Source organism: Siniperca chuatsi, linkage group LG22 (genome assembly GCF_020085105.1).
Source record: "Siniperca chuatsi isolate FFG_IHB_CAS linkage group LG22, ASM2008510v1, whole genome shotgun sequence".
In the NCBI taxonomy this organism is placed as follows: domain Eukaryota; kingdom Metazoa; phylum Chordata; class Actinopteri; order Centrarchiformes; family Sinipercidae; genus Siniperca; species Siniperca chuatsi.
In genome coordinates this window covers 16,241,597-16,261,153 of record NC_058063.1, presented here as the reverse complement: position 1 = coordinate 16,261,153, position 19,557 = coordinate 16,241,597, and the positions used below count along the sequence as shown (strand labels likewise).

The 19,557-nt window shown below is 39.4% G+C and overlaps 1 protein-coding gene across 3 annotated transcripts in view; it reads right to left on the bottom strand.

Annotated features, from left to right (window-relative positions):
- Window positions 1-51: 51 nt before the first annotated feature.
- Window positions 52-19,557, bottom strand: part of capn1 (calpain 1) — a 34,249-nt gene continuing 14,743 nt past the window's right edge. For all 3 annotated transcript variants that reach the window (XM_044182955.1, XM_044182954.1, XM_044182953.1), the window contains 18 exons: window positions 15,153-15,286; window positions 13,559-13,727; window positions 10,844-10,927; window positions 9,344-9,429; window positions 7,975-8,049; window positions 7,274-7,434; window positions 6,402-6,562; window positions 5,322-5,333; window positions 4,947-5,158; window positions 4,475-4,514; window positions 4,307-4,372; window positions 4,146-4,203; window positions 3,943-4,007; window positions 3,172-3,240; window positions 2,888-2,966; window positions 2,571-2,687; window positions 2,250-2,308; window positions 52-2,043 (listed from right to left, as the gene is read on the bottom strand). In XM_044182955.1, coding sequence (XP_044038890.1) covers window positions 2,017-2,043; window positions 2,250-2,308; window positions 2,571-2,687; window positions 2,888-2,966; window positions 3,172-3,240; window positions 3,943-4,007; window positions 4,146-4,203; window positions 4,307-4,372; window positions 4,475-4,514; window positions 4,947-5,158; window positions 5,322-5,333; window positions 6,402-6,562; window positions 7,274-7,434; window positions 7,975-8,049; window positions 9,344-9,429; window positions 10,844-10,927; window positions 13,559-13,727; window positions 15,153-15,286 — 1,674 coding nt within the window. In that variant the 3' untranslated portion in view covers window positions 52-2,016. The remainder of the gene's footprint in view (window positions 2,044-2,249; window positions 2,309-2,570; window positions 2,688-2,887; window positions 2,967-3,171; window positions 3,241-3,942; window positions 4,008-4,145; window positions 4,204-4,306; window positions 4,373-4,474; window positions 4,515-4,946; window positions 5,159-5,321; window positions 5,334-6,401; window positions 6,563-7,273; window positions 7,435-7,974; window positions 8,050-9,343; window positions 9,430-10,843; window positions 10,928-13,558; window positions 13,728-15,152; window positions 15,287-19,557) is intronic.

Below are 19,557 nucleotides of genomic sequence, written 5' to 3'. Positions count from 1 at the left end.
CTTAGACTTGATTTATAGATTCAAAGCAAATATAAATTGACAAACTCAGACTCATGAAAATCTCCATGTTTATTTTCAAAGTGTGTATGGAAGTTTTACAGAGACACTACACAGTAAACCAATGTATTGCATGATGAATGGGTCCAAAGGGACCCAGAATGTTACTGCTGTAAACATCAAGTAATGTTATATAAGCATTGGCTTAGACAAGAATGCTAGCATTGCCGGATAAATGTAAGTAATAAGTTCAATTCCTCCATTTACAAAAAGACAAACTGGAAAAAAATAATTGGCAGAACAAACTATTTTGGTATTTGAAACACTTGCAGGTCGTCTCTTGGCTTGATAAGAAAATTACGACACTTTATATGTACATCCTCCATACTTAAAGGCTTTTGAAGTCTTTTTTTCCCAAAAGTGACATGTTATTTTGGAATACAACTCTTCAAATAAAACACTTGCTCCCCTGGTTGAACAGAAATTAGGCAGGCAGAAAACACATCACATTTCACAATGCATGCATCCAACATATCCATTCATCTTGCATAATTGTTTACCGTCAACTGAAGTGCTGACATGTTCTTTGTTTCCTTTGAAAGGCTAGATTAAACAAGGCTAACACATTCCTTTTTTAAACCACTATGAAATCTAGTCAGTAAAAGGTGCCATGCATAATTATAAGCAGGTATGTCTTAAAGCTAAACAAGATTAGTTTTAAAGAAATATAACTCAACACATTCTCTATGATACAGCCCGCCACCATTGTCTCTGCACTGCAGGGTCCAGTAAAGCTTTATGAGTGGACCCTTGATGCTAAGGTGAAAGCAAAGTTGGCACAAGATGTAAACAGAAAGTACCAAACCGGCAACGTCGCTACAAAGGCAGAGATAGTAGAGATACATATTGCACATTCATATGCGCTGAATGTAGGGCATTAAAGAGTAGGCTGAAGAACAAGTGGACACACTTAACAGCTCTCCACATCGACCACATCTGGCACTAAGACTGATAACTGACAGCAGAATTAACTTCAAACATCTCCCATTTTTACAAAAAATAAGCTCTGGACAGAGCGTTCTGCAGATTGTCAGGTTGTCCTCAAGAACATTAACTTTTGGTGGACTAGCCACAGGATGTTTTTCACGTATCAATTAATTGATTTAATCAGAAGTATTATTTTCCCTCTGCAGATGAATGTAGCCATGCAGACGTATCCCTTACAGCCTAGTGCTTATTATGTATACATTTTATGATAAAGAGTAATCATTAATGAGTAATCATTGATAGCTAACTCCTGAGATGACAGCAGAATCTTTGTGCATTTTGTGTTCATTAATTGTTTATTAGTCAATTTATCAATTCATGTGACTACTTAAAGGTCCAGTGCGTAGGATTTAGTCGCATCTAGTGGTGAAATCACAGTTTGCAACCATTTGAATACCGCTCGCCTCCCTCGCCTCCCCTTCCAAGCATGTAGAAGAAACTACAGTGGTCGCGAAACTCAAAAAAATGCTAATGGTTATCTAGAGCCAGTATTTGGTTTGTTCGTTCTGGGCTTCTGTAGAAACATGGCGGTGCAACATGGCGGCCTCTGTGGCAGGGGACCCGCTCCCTTTGTAGATAAAAACGGTTTATTCTAAAAGGTAATGAAAAAACGATTCTGCCCCCAGACTAGCTCTGCCTCCAAGAAATGTTTGTATAACTAAAAACGTTCTGCCTAGCTCACAGTCAGTGCTACGGCAGAGTTGACTGCCAGGCCACGAGAAGTGAGCTTCCTTCTGTTGGCAAAACAGAACAACATAGTCAAATAACAGAGAAATAAAGGATTGGCACATGTTTCCAACAGGCACTACAAAGATGAATTTACAGTCTTTAAGCATCAGAGGGCCTCAGCAGCGAGCTGCGTAGAGGAGAGGAAGAACTGGAGCAGAAAAAAGGCACTTCTGACACAATGCATACAGGGCCTGGAGCTGCAGCAGGATGCAGTGCAACAGTTACAGAGGAGTCCACTCATCTCTAGGCAAACATGGTCAGGGTAATCCACTGTAGAACACAGAGCATGTGAATCAGCGAATGCTAATTCTGAATAAATCATAGGTAGTTCATGCACAGAAAATGTAAGTAAATATTAAAAAAATATGGGGAAAAAATGGTGTTTCAGTACAAAAGTAGATGAAATCTGTATGAAAAGCAAATCTATTGTTTGGGTATTTGACAGCTTTTATGTTCACAGAAATGTGTAGCCATACCTGGGTGAAGTTGAGGGTTATGGATTTGGAGTTATTTGTGTCCATGGTCCGAAAGGTTTCTGCAGAGACAGAAACAAAGAGAATCACTTATTTTACGAGTGTAACACATGACAGCAACCCGTAGACATGTATTGTATTATTATTTATTTTCAGTTACAAATGGTATTGTTCAGGGTCTGACCTTTTTTTGTGGTGAAGTCACGTGATAAGTTTCACATTTTTAACAAAACACTTAGATTCATTCATTGTGACTGAAATGGGATGACAAGTAGGTGAACTGATCCTTTAAAGACACTGAAAATGTGCAGTATTGGGACTCACTGTGCATGGTCTCCAGTCTGACCAGACAGGTGACAAAGTTATCAAAGTCGATAGACATGTCGGCCTCAGAGTAGCGCAGGATGATCAGCTGGAACAAATGGTTGGTCAGCGTGAAACCTGAAGGAGAGAGAACAAAAAATTAGACCACAAGAGGAACAATACGTTTCACAAAACAACAATGAAAGGCGTGAGAAAAAGATGTTTAACCCATAACCCAGCAGGGAACACTCTCTAAACGTGCAAAGAAGAGTGAAAATGCCTCTGACTCTTGTGTTTTTCTTTTCTTTTTCTTGTATTGAAATAAAAAGGAACAGTACCTGCAGATTTAAGAGCCATCCTCATCTCATAGGAGCTCATGGTGCCCGATTTGTCCACGTCAAACTCCCTGAATATAGTCTGGCATGGTGACACAAACAGACAGACAAATAACAGACAGAAAGAAGAGAAACAGAAAATGAAGAATGGAAAGAAACAAGTATTTAGACAGCAAACAAGAAAATAAAAAAAACAGTCCACTGGCCAAACGTCAACATAAACAACAGGCTGACTAAAGTACCATGAAGCAGAATCAATACTATTTATCATTGGTGTTCAATCTCACCAGGTATCGTTTAATCTTTTCCCAGAGTACATGGAACTCTGTCAGGCCCAGTTTTCCACTTCCGTCCGTCTGAGATGAGAAGTTAAGGCACAACAGTGACTTTCATCTGATCCACATGTACAACAGAATAAACGTAATTTTTAAAAAAAATAATATTACAAGCAGCCAGCTTTGAAGGGGAACTCCACTGATTGTGCACATCAGAATCAGAAATACTTTATTGAAACTCTTGTTACAGCTGCTCACTTTCACGTCAATGCACACAGGAATAGAAGTACTAAGCAATCAAAATATAATACACAATAATACAGGTAAGACAAATTAATCAAAGTCTGTTTACAGGTCTGCATATGTGCAAAAAAGTTGTTGCTGCGCGAAGTCTGATAAATTGCTTCAACTGATGTCACTTGAGTCAGTATCGGTTGGGGCTGAAGACAAGTTTGAAAATGAAAAAAATCTAGAGGTGTGGAGTTAGTCTAGTTACCAGACCTCTGTAGCCCGCTCCTCAGTTGCATTTATCTGTGGCTGAGTTGCATTGTGGGTAACGTAGGAACCAGGTTTTGACAAGGAAGAAGAATGCGAGGAATGAGTAAGGCGACAACTCTGGTTCTGCTGTGTCGATTTTGATACTTTTTTTTTTTAAATGTCCATCATGAGAAGTGTAATGCCAAATCAAAGGAGTTCCCTTTTAAGGAATCCAAAGAATCTATCAAGCCTGTTCCCTGATAATATTTATGCTGAAATGATATTTTAATGCTATTTCAAGGATACGTCCATGAGGCTTATCATACCGCGACAAGCTTCTTGTGTGAAGCCGTCTGTCTTCAGGTCTTTATCTGTTAGCATTAGAAAGAAAGATAACAGATTTAACACTCTATATTGATTTTATTTAATTTAAATACTTGTGAAACTAATTCTATTCTATTATGAGCAAAACACAAGCCCAGTTGAGAGTGATTACAGCTGTTACTAACGTTTGCTGATGATCCTGTTCAATATGGTTTGCAGCTCTGTGATACTGATCTCCATGTCCTGTTGGCACAAACAGAGAAGGTCAAATAATAGAAAATATGACTGTGTATAACATGAACCATTTCTCCGAGCCACTTCTCCACTTCCTGCCAAGCGTGCTTACCGGCCCTGCCAGCTGTCTGAAGAGACTCTTGAAGCCAGCGTCGATCTGGCTCTCATTTAGCTGAGTCTGAAACACAAACAGTCACATTTTAAGTACACTTTTGGTTTCTTTCCGCACATCATTAATGATCAGGTGTTGTAGTTTAGTTGTCGTGTTTCATCCTCTCACCTCTGGCGGAAGATCTGCTGCAACGTCATCATCAAGCTCCCTGACATTGGAAGAAGAAGTACTTCAAATTACTTAGTTGCTTATTTTAAAATGTATAATTTCTTACATCGTAATGTTCTTCAAGTATTTCTTTATACATTACTTTTTCAAACATGATTTTTCCTTTGGCTCATTTTAGAATTTCTTCCTGTTTTGTACTGCACATTCATTGTATTCTTTGCATTTATGCAGAATAAGACATTATTACACTGACACTACTGAGTAACACTGGCCTTCAACAGGTATAATGGCACTGGCTTTTGGTTTTGACGAACACTTTACCAAGAATTTTATTAAATAGAATAATTATGAAAAACATCTTGTAGATGTTAAGAATATATAGAAAAAAAGACTTGTAAGGATGAATTCAGATTAATGAAAGCTTCTTCTCTACCTCCTCCCATATCCCTCACACTCTGTTCTAGCCACTCACTCAGAGTTGGCGGGCTTCTCAGAGAAAACCCTGAGGACAAAGTCAGCCTCTTTGGCCGGCTCGAAGGTGGAGGGGACAATGATGTATTCCCCGACTGGCAGCCGCAACCTGGAGCTGACCTCCCTCAGGTTGATGAAGAGCTCTGAGCGAGCACTGGAGGCGTGGGTGAGGAAAAAATCTCGCTTCAGGTGGACCCCTGAGCTGCCTGCAAACTGAGAGGGGAGAGAGTTACTTCTTATCTTTCCAAAACTCTTCTACTCAAACTTCTAAGTTAATCCCATTATGTTTGCATTTCACAATGTCTGGATGGCATTTCACAACTATTAGGATGTTCTTGAATCACAAGAGAAGAGTGGAAAGAAGTAACATGCATACCTCACTTGGAACCTGCAAAGGATAGAGAGAGAGAGACAGAGAGAGAGAGAGATGAGATTATTACCATGATGGACGTGATCAGGAATACAAAAAGACAGGAAATAAATAATAAATAAAAGAAGAATCTGTGAATCCTGAAACATCACATCATGAAATATAATAAACAGACAAACTGAGACAAGAATAGCCCTTTTCCACTGCAGGAATCTAACTAAACAATGTAACATGATGTCACAGGTACTGCTTTTGTTTTCGCTTTTTTCTGCTCCCTTTGGAAAAAAGCGAGCAAAATTTTAGCATTTCCTAAATGCAAGTTCCTGATATATTTGCCGGCAGCACTGTCGATTGTGACTGGTCAGGCAGATCACAACAAGGATGACTACAACAAACAAAACTTCTGATGTCTGGCAGACATGGGTATACAACATAAAACAAAACAGTGCAGGCAAAAATCTTTAAAGATAAAACAGTATTACAGAGACATTTGGGCGCCCTGGTAGCCTGAAGATTTAAGGTGCGGAGGTTCCAAATTGGAGTTGTGAACCTTTTGCTGCTTGTGGTTCCCCTCCTCTTTCTCCCCTCATTTCCTGTAACCTCTCTACTGTCTAATAAAGGCATAGAATCCTCCCAAAAATACTTAACAAAAAGATTTTTTTTTTAATGGATGAAAATGTGTGCTCGACTTAAAGTCGTTTGACAAGCTGGATGTTGCAGGTCCTGGATTCAGCAAAAACGTCTACTGTAACAAACATGTAAGAAAATCAATAGCAATATCAGTGTCACTTCTTTTACATTGTTGTCTGTCCCACAACCACTTAATTCACTCGTGTATCAAATAGCACATAATAATTGTTCCTTCTGTAGCCTATTTAATGGTATATATTGTAGTAGAAATGTCCTGAGTTGTAAAATACAGTGAAATACAAGGGAGAATTAAGTAGCAAAGCCTCACAAGATTCTTAAAAGTTATGAGAACCCCCAGGTTACAGGATATTAAGTTCCTGCAGTGGAAAAGGCTACAACTTGACTTTAAGTTGCTTTCAAGATTTTACAAGCAGTGTTTGTTGGGCTGCAGCTGACCTCATAGACTGCAAACCCGATGGTCTCCATGTCTTTACCCTCCCGCCGTTTCTTCCTGCGGTCCTTCTGCATGAGGCCAACCAGGAAGCTGCAGTCTGATTGGTCGGGAGAATCTGGGTGCTGCAGCGCAATCTTGAACTGAGGGTTCAGCCAAAAGGTTGCTGAGAAGAAGAGTTGAAAAAATCAGATTGTCTCTTTTTTTTTAGCTTTAATTTGGTATTCAGTAATCAGACTCAGAATGACTCAACATTATATCTTATCTATAATAAATACTGAACGGTGAAGACCAATAAAAGTCTCATTGCAGCTGGAGAGGTTGTCAGTAATATTTCAGTAGTTCCACAAATCCATTGTTAAAATTGTGTTTTTATCATTAGTATAAAAAATAATAACACATTTGTGTTCAAGAAAACAGACTCCAATTCCATGCGTGTCTTCAGTCATGAGGGGGCATTTCCAAAATGTATATTAAAACAGGCCATTATTCAGTTAGTTACTGTGTAAATGGGAGTCACTGGTTCACATTCCTTTAGTAAATTCATCCAAATCCTCCCTCCCTCCCTCCTTCTACACCTCCTTGTTTATTTCATTTCAAAGTAAAAGCTGTATTCAGTGTCTCAGTTCAACAACATCGTGTGATCCTACAACTGGTTTAGTCAGTGGTAGGAGAAAGTCTGGGGCGCATTGGACGTTTAAAAAGAAGAATTAATCTCCAACTTGTACAAAGAAAATGAAATTAGAGTGTGTTCTGGGTAAAATATATCATATATCATGCCTCAATTTCTCTCTTTTCATTTAAACATGTTTCTTCCACCCATCCACTTGCTACCTTACAGTTTCCCCCCTCATTCCTCCCTTTCATCACTTCATACCTGGGAAGTTCCTGCAGCCTCCAGCAGTGCTGCCCTTCCTCCACTCTCCCTGATAGAGCGATGAGCTCCATTTCTTCAGCTGGTTGTTCTGCAGGGCGTCAGCCGTCAGGTTGCAGAGCTCCAGACGGCTGAACTCGCGCAGGAAGTCACTGAACGACATCCTGAGAGACAGAAATAGATACACTATGAAGTCAATGTTATTTTTCCATCACAAAGTCCAAGAGTTGAAACTTGTTTCAGTACAGATGAAAAATTATACTGACATTTCAAACATACACAGTTTGCTGCTGAGAACATCAATATATCAAACAGACATTACAAAGGGAAACAGAGACAGTGCAGTGTAAAAGCACAGAGTGAGTCTAACACGTTCTAGTGTTAGTAGTGTGTTGTCTTTGAGGTATCCAATCATATTTACAGCTCTGTTGGCTCAAAATTAAAGTTATAGTTTGATAATGTGTGTTTGGCATCTGAAATAAAAAGATGACACAAAACATACAAAGTTATTCATATAATCGGTAAAACCCTCTTTAAAAAATGTAATTTAAATCACATAGGGTAGAAAAGTCTTCGAGTTGCATTCATGGCCATGTCCTAATCAGTGTAGTCACATCAGGTAATTTTCTGTCAGCTGTCAAAAGGCAAAAATACTTGCTTTCACACAACTAATGATGAGAGTCCACATGCACACGAGGACTCACCAGAATTCACCGTCCTCGCTGCGTTTTTGTAGCCGACTTTTGACGGAGGGATCCACACTGTCCCACTCTCTGGAGCTGAGGATTTCACAAAGAAAAGAGATGACTGTACAAACATAAGTTAACACAAAGCAAGTGATGAGGTTATAGACACCAGACCTGAGGCAAATTTTGCAAAAATCTTTTTGTTTTTTTCACCCAGTCCATGTGGTTTATCTTGAGAATTTCCCAATTGTAGTGTTTCTTTTATATAAGACATTTTGTCTTAAAGCAGCTTTCTCACTTCTCCAATTTCCCTCCTGATCACCCAGTCTATTTCCTTTTCTTCTACCTGTTATTTAATGACTCTGTCAACCGGATTTCTTGCTCAACAAAACTAAGAGTCTACAGACACGCTAGTGGCTCTGTGAGGCTATACGTAGGCACAGCAGTGCTTTGAGCTAAATGCTAGCATCACCATGCTCAGATGCTCACAATGACAATGCTAACATGTTGATGTTCAGCAGGTATTTTGGTTACCATGTTCACCATCTTAGTTTAGAGTGTTAGCATGCTAACATTTACTAATTAGCACAGTACACAAAGTGCAGCTGAGGCTGATGGGAATGACAGTTAAGCTTTTCAGGTAAGTGCAACCAACTGCAGAGAGTGTCAGCCTTCGCAACTGTACTGGGTAAATGACTTTCTCTTTTAAGGCGGAAACATTTGTTTTTCAGTTAAAGGTTCCTTGAAACCCCAGAATAAATGAAGTTATGTACATGTTTTTTTATCTTTAAATCAGCAAAGTTTCAGATTCTTTGCACTGACATTCAAAAGGGAAAGCTTCATGCCCATTTGAATGTGTGAAGTGTTGAAAACGCTCAGTTGGACTGTGACATAATGTTGGCAGTGGGAAAAAATGTCTGGTATTTTTACTTTCATAACTATGATATTATGTATGTATGTATTATCCCACCCAGTTCTCCACTCTGTCTGACTCTTCTGCCCAATGCTGAGGACAGCTGAGCCCCTTCCCCCACTGTTTTTTCTTTATTTTTTCTTTCTGGGAGTCTTTGGGATCAGAGTGGGTGGTAATGGCTTTGGGAACCAATTTCACAGGCTATGAATACATGTACAAACTGTTTGTAAACCTGTGTACAAGATACATTATGAAAATATGAGGTAAAAGTGAAATAAAAAATAATTTAAGACTTACATTTTCCCCCAGAACAGAGTTTTAATCAGGGTGAAAATTTCCTGAAAGAGCATTTAAATCCTACTTACTACTGTCTCAATCACTGGTAAGAAATTAGGAAATGTGTGTTTTTTCCCCATCATGGGTTGCCATTTAATGCCACAATTGTAATGTAATAAGTGTAAAGTAAAATCGTACTTGTCGCTCCAGGCTCCGGTCCATTCCACTTCCCCCCAGGGGTTCCTGATGCGAACCAGCTTGGTCAGACTTCCTCTGTACATCACCTAAGGCCGAAGAAACACCACTTGACATTCACACTTTGTCACTGCTTAACTGGTTCCATCGCATGGTGTTAGTGGGTTTCACAAACACACTGCACACATGTGTCATGTGTATCTACTGTAAGGTAGTGTGAAATTAATTGTCACAGTAAAACACAACATAATAAATGGAGAAATCAGCCCCTCCATTTGAATCAAATGAATATCTGTTATAAAACAGGAAAATACGGATCACAACAATCTTCTGACTTCAGCTGGTCTTCATTAATCGTGTGACAATGAAATTAGAGTTCACTATTACAGAGGAAGATGTTGCAGAACAATGATTTCTGTTGCTCAGTGAATACAGCATGACAGGTTGGGCTTCAATCTATCCTTGTGGAAGTAAAAATGCACTGTAGTTTGGATCCAACAGCTACTAAAACTTAACTAAACTGAAAAAGGGAACTTTCATACTATACCACAGAGGCTGGTCATTATTTGTTTTGCTTTGCACATGTTCCCAAATCTTTTGGTTCTTTACAAACTAGCAGCAGGTAATGTTTGCACCTTGTGATATTTAGTTTAACTAAACTTTTATTCACTAAGTTACTGAAATACATCTTCATTATGATATATGATATATTGTGGGCATGATATATGATATATTTTACCCACATACTGCACATACTGCAGTCTAAACAGTAATAGAGGGCCTTCTAGAACTGTAGTATCTGTTTTTGGTCTACCTGTTTTCATTTTAGTTAACTTTCGAACCAGCTAATTAATCTTTAGATGATTCCAGGCAGATAAAACTGAGCTACAGTGCATTCCTGTACCCAAACACATTGCATAAATTACAAACACTGTAACTTATATAACATGTGACATCTTCAACTTAAAGTCATGAACATTTTAAGAGCCGAAATGGGCAAACGGAATTGTTTTAATGTGTGGCTTTAGTTTTTGCTGATAAATTGCGTATCAGATCCATTTTACAGCTCTCTTGGCCCATATTTACTCTAAAGGATCCTTAAAGTTTCCTTTCAGTAGATAGAGGTTAGAAATAATTTCTATTTACTCATGTTAATAGTCATGAATAGTTGACTTGAGAATTCACCAGTGATTTTATGTTTTCCTCCATTTCTTACACTTCATATTTCTGAAATTGTTGGATCTGAAATAACTGTGCTGCCATTTTGGGTCCCTCTTAAAAGAGATTTAAAAATTAAGAGACGTTCCTGGTTAAATAAATGTCAAATAGATATATTAAATAAACTATAAACGAAACATTACCCATCTCAATTATCCACTCCTTTTGCTACACTGGCCTTATAAAGACTTTAGTATGTTGACTCATCATTTATCTAGTCTTTGGGGTTGCTGCAGTCAAACAAGTCATGCCACTGATCCACAATCGTGCTTCATTACCGCTCACCTCATCCACACCAGTCAGAGAGTAGGCGTGTCCCTTCACCAGCTTCTTGAACGTGACGGCCTCCATGTCTACCGAGCTGGTGATCTGAGGATGACAGAATGGAGTAAAACAGAGGTCACTGACGTCTACAACACGATTCACAAAATCAGGATGACAGTGACAGACATGGGGAAAAGTATCTGCATGTAGTAGCTCCACATGTGACAGGGTTAGTGACATCTACAGGCAGTGGGTCACAGTCACCGTCTTAACACCAACGAACTTCACAGAGCGAGAACTCCATTAGCGAGATGATGTTAATATTAATATTTTACTATTTCTTCATCTATTTCTGCATCTCTTGTGCAGAAAGGTCTTTGACTCACAGGTCATTTTTCATCTTTGGTATTTGTCTTCTTTTATGTTTTGCTACCAGATAAGATGCATTGGCACTTCTTCCTACCCAAACTGAGCAGCACAGGCAGGCATACTCATTACAGAAAATGTCCGTCAACAAGACAGACAGACAGAGTTCAGTCCCGTCTCTCTACAAACATCCTCTTCACTAAAGTGTACTTGAGAACTACACTGAACTCCTGCCACTTCCAACCCTTTTGCCACAAGTTTCCCAATCTTACTGTAACTGCCCTCTCCCGGTGTCCTCCCAGATCACATTTCTCACATTTTTCTACCATTACAGCAGCCTTTCACTCAAACTGTCCTATTTACAGTCTCCTCAATGAGACTGCATAACAACAATTCTCTTTTCTAACTAAATAGGTAATAGTACATTAAATGTACTTTCTGTAAAATATGACAGTATACTGTCTGATGTTACTGTAATTTGAATACGTCTGGTATCCCTGAGCCCACCACCCCATCCCTGTATGAAAATCCTCCTTTTGGACTTCCAAAGTCTGCACGTATGGCTCCGCAGATGCTGGTCTACAGCTGACTCTGACCTTTGACCTCCCCTTAGAGGGGTCAAGCAAAAGTTTGTGTCAGTCAGTAAGCCATAGTCGTACATTATAAACTTTGCAATCACCTGTTTGTTCTATAACAAGTGTGTAAGCACTACAACTTACTATTTTCACTATTAAATCAACTGATAATGAAAGTATTTTCTCGATTTAAAGTTTTTTTAAGTTTAAAAAACACTAGCTGAAGTGTCCATTACAAGTTAACAGAAACCACAGCTATGTCTTCAACTGCTTATAAAGTCCTACAAACAAAGTTCTCAATAATTTACAACAATATAAGGCAGAAAAAGCAAGCAAATCTTCACATTTGAGAAGCTGGAACAGAATATTTTGAGTAGTTTTACTACTTTAAAATTGTTATTTAATGAGTCAATTGATCAAGTAATCATTTCAGCACTGTATTGTACAGGGTTAATATTTGAAGCACAAAGAGTGCAAACAGGGGAAAACAGCTAGCCTGGCTCTGTCCAAAGGTAAGTAAAATCTGCCTACCAGCACCTTAGAAACTAATCAAACCTGCAATAACAGATTATTTTGACCACAACTTGTGAACACAACACTGACATATCATCACCTTTTGAGTTGATATGATGAACTTGTTAGCAAAAGGTTGCGTATTTATACATCCAGCGTTTACTAAGTAACATTATCATACATTTGGAGTTGTGTTTCTGGCCACCTGGCGAGTCCAATATTCACTCTCTTTTAGCTCTGTTGGCTCTGGTCTATACCAACTTTTGAGAGAAATATCTGTCTCTTCACCAGCTAGTCACGAACTGTGTGTCTCCACCGTTTGGTGCTGAGTAGGTAGTGTACAGTGTGTTTTTAGGGCTTTTATTGCTGAAATATTTTACTGCCTGCTGCAGCCGAAAATTATGCTATGAGAACGGTGAGAGTGAACTAAAACAGTAAACAACAGAGTTGTGAAGTGGGAGGAGATATTTTGGGCGCTCCTGGTTCTTTTTCCCATAGACAAAGTTAGGTGACTCACAGTTGGAGCACTTCCACAGGTTGGATCGGCAAGAAACTCTTGAGCTCAAATCATCAGTCCAAAATATTAACAACCACGTTAGAAAATATCTGGTTCTTTGATGTAAAAAAAGTAGATGATATAAACGTGTGTACATAAAAAGTTCGGAGGAGAAGTTAACCACGACTCCCAAGGTGCATTTAGGAAAGAAACATCCAATCACCGAGCTTATTTTATAATTTGCAGATTAAATCAGTTCACTTTTAATTTTGGGGCCAACTTTGGTTGAATTCAGCAACTATGGCGCAGCGTTTCGTTAACAACTGCAACAACAAAACGTTTTGAATTCGTTACCGCTCTGATTTGTGCCTCTGAGGAGTGGATTCTTCTCCATGCCAGCAGTGGCTGAGGCTCATGGGTATTGTAATATTTAGAGCAGTTCACCATTCCAAAATGATGGCTAGATTTCTCAGAAACGAGGTTGGAATAATTGAAACTGATGGTCCTAACGTAAACATATATGATTGTTACATTATCCAGGAGAGTCCTGTGTTTTTATGTTAAGCAACACTGATGATATTGTTGAAAGAAAAAATGTAAACGGGAATACAGGATGGACTCTATAATTTCTCTCTAAATCTCTGTCCGTCACTACAAGCAACCCGTTTCACATTGTTTGTACATTGTCATTTAACACATTGTTAATAATCGATTATAGTCGCTTTAAAAAGAAGGAACCATCTGTGATAAATTCCCATTTGTGCAGTATTGTGTTGCAGTACTGACGTCTATGGAGCAGCCGAGCAGTGATCCTCTGTCTATGGCCCTGCGGATGATGCTGAAGAGGTCGGAGGGGGCTTTATTCAGGTCGTACATCTCCGTCACGCCGCCTGTAAAGTCCTCAAAGCCCTCTGATGTGCTGCCGCCTGACAGAGCCTCATAACAGCCGTTCAACCTGGGACACAACAAGACATTAATGTGGATTTAAAATCATTCGAAGAGTACATACAGAATTATTGGGTATATGATCAGGCCTTAAATGGACGCCTAACACAGAATGAATGACAAAAATACTGCATGCATATGAATGTCAATGTTTATATATAAACTATGCAGTCAAAAGACCTGTTGTTAGGGGGAAAACTACCAAAAACTACCATATATGAACACGTATCTACAGACGAACAGAGCAAGTGTAACAATGCATAAATCACAGTATTCCTGTTTCTTCTCTGTTCTCTCAGTGGGCAGCCCACTTAACTTGGCATGCACACTAGAGGGTGACAGAGGAGTGGATTTTCACTCCTGTACCATCCCACTCCCACAAAAATACTCCTTTCTAGTCCCAATCCCATGACAGAGTTAAAAAAAATTCCTGTCCTGTCCCGAGCCCGGAAGAATGCCGTCTCATCCCGTTCTCGATTTTTTTTTTTTTAAATCAGAAAATAGCGTTTTTCATATTAGAATTGCATATTTATATATAAAAATGGACCTATGATTCCCGTCCCTCCCGCTCCCGTTGACTTTTTTCCTGTCCTGTCCCAGTCCCGTAATGAATAGTGAAATTGACTCCCATCCTGTGGGAATCCCACAGGAATCCTGTGACCCACAGGATTCCCGGAAAAATGTCAGCCTCTAACGCACACACTTGACCAATGCTGTGCTTCACTTTTACAGCTAACCAAATTTACAACTGAAACCACAGCTGTCCACTGGAGCAGCTGGAGTTTGAAATTGCTTAATAGCTCTGTAAGGAGTTCAGATGTCATCAATCATGTTCCTAACAGAGATTTTCTACATTTAGTTTGGAGATTTGAACCAGAAACTCTCTGGTCATAGGCTTCTTTGTGCAGTTTAGGAATTGCACCTCAGACAAATTTATTCAACTTTACCTCAGTTAAGTTACAGGCTGTTTTATTCATTTGTCAGTTATTCATTTGCACAAAATCCTGCCACCAGCTAGTCTTCAATAAGCCTTAACTTGTCATCATCTGACTGGGAGTTGAGACTAGGACTGGAACTTGAGCAGATCCATTTTTATGTAATTTTTACATCATGGTGGATTCACCATAAATATGAGCTGTTAAGTGCAATAAATAAGAAAGAACCTTCACTTTAACCTCACTATGGTAAAAAATGAGAGTGTGTCAACACAGGCTGCAAACACAACAGCAATACTGGATGTTAGCATAGTCACACATAGTCACACATAATCCAAGTGATCACTTTAAGGCACCAAAATGAAGCCAAATGTAGAACCAACATGGAAATTATCTGCTGATTATTTTAAAATGATTCATAAAAATGATTTTAAATTTGGACGTTCTGAAAAGTTCATTAACATCTCAACTTTGCAGCCCTGTCTGTCTGTCAGTCTTACTTAGCGTAGGCCTTTTCCAGCAGCGCGCTCCAGAACTCGGTTCCCTCTGCCGAGTGGACAAACAGCAGCTTCCCATCCTTCACTGGCAGCCGGTCATCGATCACCACGTCCACCCACTCGCCAAACTGCCAGAACTACATGACAGACAGAAGAAAACACCAATATTACAATACACCTAAGATGCAAACTATAAATAAGATATACAGTATGTGAGGAAGGTTAAAGGACTCATTATATTATCAGCAGGAAGGTAGCTGGACATTCATCAAACTGACAAGAGATATACTTAGTTTGTTTTGTATTGAGTTTTCGTTAGATTTATGGTGCACAGAAATCTAAATAAAATTACGAAAATATGGTAAATTAGCATATATGAGCAGTAACAGTTGGATGCAATATTTCATATTACAAGAAAGAGAATTAGGCTTCTGTTACTATACATAATGTAGATTTCAATCACAGACAGTGGTGGAAGAAGTATTCAGATCCTTTACTTAAGTAGTAGAGAAGTACCAATAAAACAATGAAAAAAACAGAATTTCTCTGAAATGTTTTCTGAGGAGATTAAAGGATGAAGTTCTCTAAATTGTTTTAATTTTTTTAGGCCATCACGCCACGTGGCTGTGTGCCTGTTGGCCAGCAGGGTGCAGAAGAGACTAACACAACATATGAAAAGATGCCAGAACCCTTTTACAAACAGAACTGGTTCAAAAAGGGTCAAAACAGGCTGAAGTCAAAGTGTCAGTTACATCAGAATCAGAATCAGATTTATTGATCCCCGAAGGGAAACTCTTTGTTACAGTAGCTCGCCTTTACGTCAGTGCACACAGGAGAAAGTACTAGCTGCGCAACCAAAAAAAACATGCTTGGAATTTGAAAAACCTTACAGATTACTTGCCATCAGAGCTCTACCTGAGTGTTACTGAAAGTTTTGATTCAAGTTTCAATACTTTATCGCCATTTTATCAAACCAAAAACCTGGTGGTAAAATACTTAAAATGACCAGAGTCAACAATAAAACTGTTATGCACTGAAAAAAGCCATTTTTGAGAAAAAAAACTAGTTTCAACCAGGTGACAAGTGAACTAATGCTAATAAACAGAAATATCACACCTGAACCAAAGCATTTGATGGTTTTTGAACAATCACACACACCTGCATACAAACTCCATTTTGTAATGAACCACAATGTGACGTTCAGACTCAACTTCCAGTGTGCCCGATGTTCTGGCATCAAGGTGTAAATTACATTCTAGAAACGTGCCATGGCTTCAAATAGAGGTCTCCTAGACTAGACTACATTTACTTTTTTTTTTTTTTTTTTTTTTTTTTTACACCTTTTGGCCCCCGTCCACACTAAGCTGTCATTTCTGACACCCAAAAACTGAGATATTTGAAAAAAAGTCTCCAGAGTGGACAGTGACCTGTTGTAGACAGTGTGAGGCATAAGTCCCGTCTTTTAGCTTTTCATGTAGCCTTTCTGTCAGCTGACGTGTTTGGGCAAAAAACACAAACAGCAAACTGAGAAACCAGTTGTACTACGACTAATACAGAAACCTCGAGGCAGTAATACAATAATCTCATGAAGAGAAAGAAAGAAGAGCTCACAGAGCATTACCACAGTATTGCGAAAGAAATATTTCTTTGTCAAAGTAATTAGATTTGTAGAACTGAGGAAGAGCAGGACGGAAGTTGCAGGATTGTTACTTGGAAATAAAAGGCCGCAGCTGGAGTGTGTGTGCATGTATCTGTGAATTTACAGATTGCACTTCATGTCAGCATGTTTGTTCACTGCAATGTTTTACAGCAGGAAGATAGATGGATGGATGGATCTATCTGCATGCCCTGCAGAGCTGCATCCACTTCCAATACGGCTGACTGAAGACAACACAAAGCACACGCACATACACAGACACACCCGCTTGCCTCTGGCAAACATGCCGGCACATACAACTTTTCAGTTTACTCTCTCACACTGACACTGTTGAGCGTTTATCTCACAGCAATGTGGGAGCAACGCCCAGCCTCAATGAGGGTAATGAACTCTTACCACATCTGTGCCATGACATGCAGTTGCCTAACCTTAAAGCTTGAGAAATCCTCAATACAATTCAACAAACTGTTCAGACTTCATGTGTAAAACATGTAAAACGTGTACTAAGAATATAATAAAGGATTCTGCCCCAGTTAACGGTTTCATTTGTTTTCCCGTAGCTTGTTATATAATTTATTCTTCCTCCTTTTGTTTGCCTGTCTCGCACGTTCGCACAGACTCCCTTCCTATTCCTTTCCAACATCAATTAAGATTCCCACTGCCAGCACTCATAATTACATTTTGAGATGACTCATTCAGGTCTGGGTAATTTATCCAGAGGCTTAAAGGATCCAAACTGATACAAAGGGGAATCCCTGGAAGACTCAACAGCACACAAAAGCAAACAGAGAGTGGAAACATGCTCGCACACAAAAGAAAAAGGAGAAACTGCAAGTAATGGAAACACGCAAGCATAAGAACAGTTATTGGCTGCAATACAAACACCATGAAGAGAGGCTAGAAACTAAAACCCATGCAGACAATGAAACTAGAGCAACTCCTTATTAAAATGGAAAGCAGCCACATGTGTTTACAAGCCCTTGAGCTTTCATGCATATACATTAAACACACGCATGCACATTAAAGTATTACTTCCACTCATTCTAGCAGACAGAGCAAGTGTGTGTGTATATATACAGTATATAGATGCAGAACGACTATATTCAACAATGTTAGAATGAACACAGCATCTCTGGAAATAATCAGTGAAAAACAGGCCAAATGTTCTGCTTTCTCTTGGCTGACTTCTCTGTAATTGAGTCACCGGCCCCAGCAGAAATGTGTAAAAGCTGTGTGTGTGTGTGTGTGTGTGTGTGTGTGTGTGTGTGTGTGTGTGTGTGTGTGTGTGTGATGGTATTTATTGATCCTTCGATACCAGATGAGTCAGCGCGGCAGCCCCGGAGCTGAAAGGATTTCAGTGTCTTTCTCAAGGACGCTTCAGAAAAGTGGACAATTACAAACACAGATGCTTGAATCTTTGTCTACAGGGTTTGACGGATGGATTTCCCTACTATGCTTTAACCTAACCTACGTCTGTGTCTGTGTGTGTGTGTGTGTGTGTGTGTGTGTGTGTGTGTGTGTGTGTGTGTGTGTGTGTGTGTGTACAGTATAGTACAGTACAGTATGTGCAACTGTTGGCGGCTGACAGCAGCTAGTTTGATTTGTCAGTCTGCCTGTTTCTGGTGCAACAGCTTCCATGACTGAGCAGTCGGGCTAGCATAAGTGATTCTTTGTGTGTGTGTGTGTGTGTGTGTGTGTGTGTGTGTGTGTGTGTGTGTGTGTGTGTGCGTGCACGTGTGTTCTACATTGTAGGTTGGTTCCTATGCATGTAGTACATGTAGCCTTTGATGTGTGAGAGCTTCCCGCCTGCCCCCTGTTTCGCTTCCTTGAGCTTTCTCTCTCCTCCCCCTTTTATCTCTCTCTCTCTCTCTCTCTCTCTCTCTCTCTCTCTCCCTTGTCAACACATGGCAGGCTGACAGTCTGGTTGGCACAGTACTCACTGCATCAAAGAGGGCATCCGACTCAGCTCAAAGTGCTCTGTGAGAAAGCTGATTGAGATGCTGGAAAATTATTAATGACAAAACGTTTTCCTGTGTTTGCTTCAGGGTGACTCAAGATTCAAGACCCCGAAGTGAATCACTCTGTCAGGGTTAATTTCTTATTACATGGATATTTAGACACAAAATATTAATATATAAATGCTCTCCAGTCTATGAAGAGAACTGCGTCCATAGCAACGGTCTGTTCTTTGAGCAAGAATAAAATATTGATCTCCAGCTTGAGAACATGAGAGGCTGCTTAGCAACACATTTTGGGGGTTCACAGTCACTCCTGCCATGCAGACAAGCTGATGGAAAACATGCTTGTGTAAGATCAGAGGAGTGATTACTCGCGCACAGACAAGGACAGACTCAGGCACAGATAATGAAGCATGCGAGATCACAGGACAGACACACTACTCCACAGCTCTTCCTGATGTCATTAACTAATACAACAGAATAGAATAGTAAGAATAGACTTACTGCAGTCTAATCTCCAGTCTCTTCTCTGAAGTTTCAATTGTTTCCGATGTCTCATTTCTTATTCCTAGCACTACTGTGTCTTGCATAATCACTCTAGGATAACAACAAATTAGCTTGAGTTTACATGCCATTATCCGCGACATTAGGTTTGTTTGCTTATGAAGTGGAAGTTTAAATTTATTAAATGAAAAAGCAACAACTAAATTCTTAAAATGTATATTGACAAAACATCAATAGCCACACTAGAGACCCTGTCAGACTGAAATGCACACCATATAAACCAAACTGT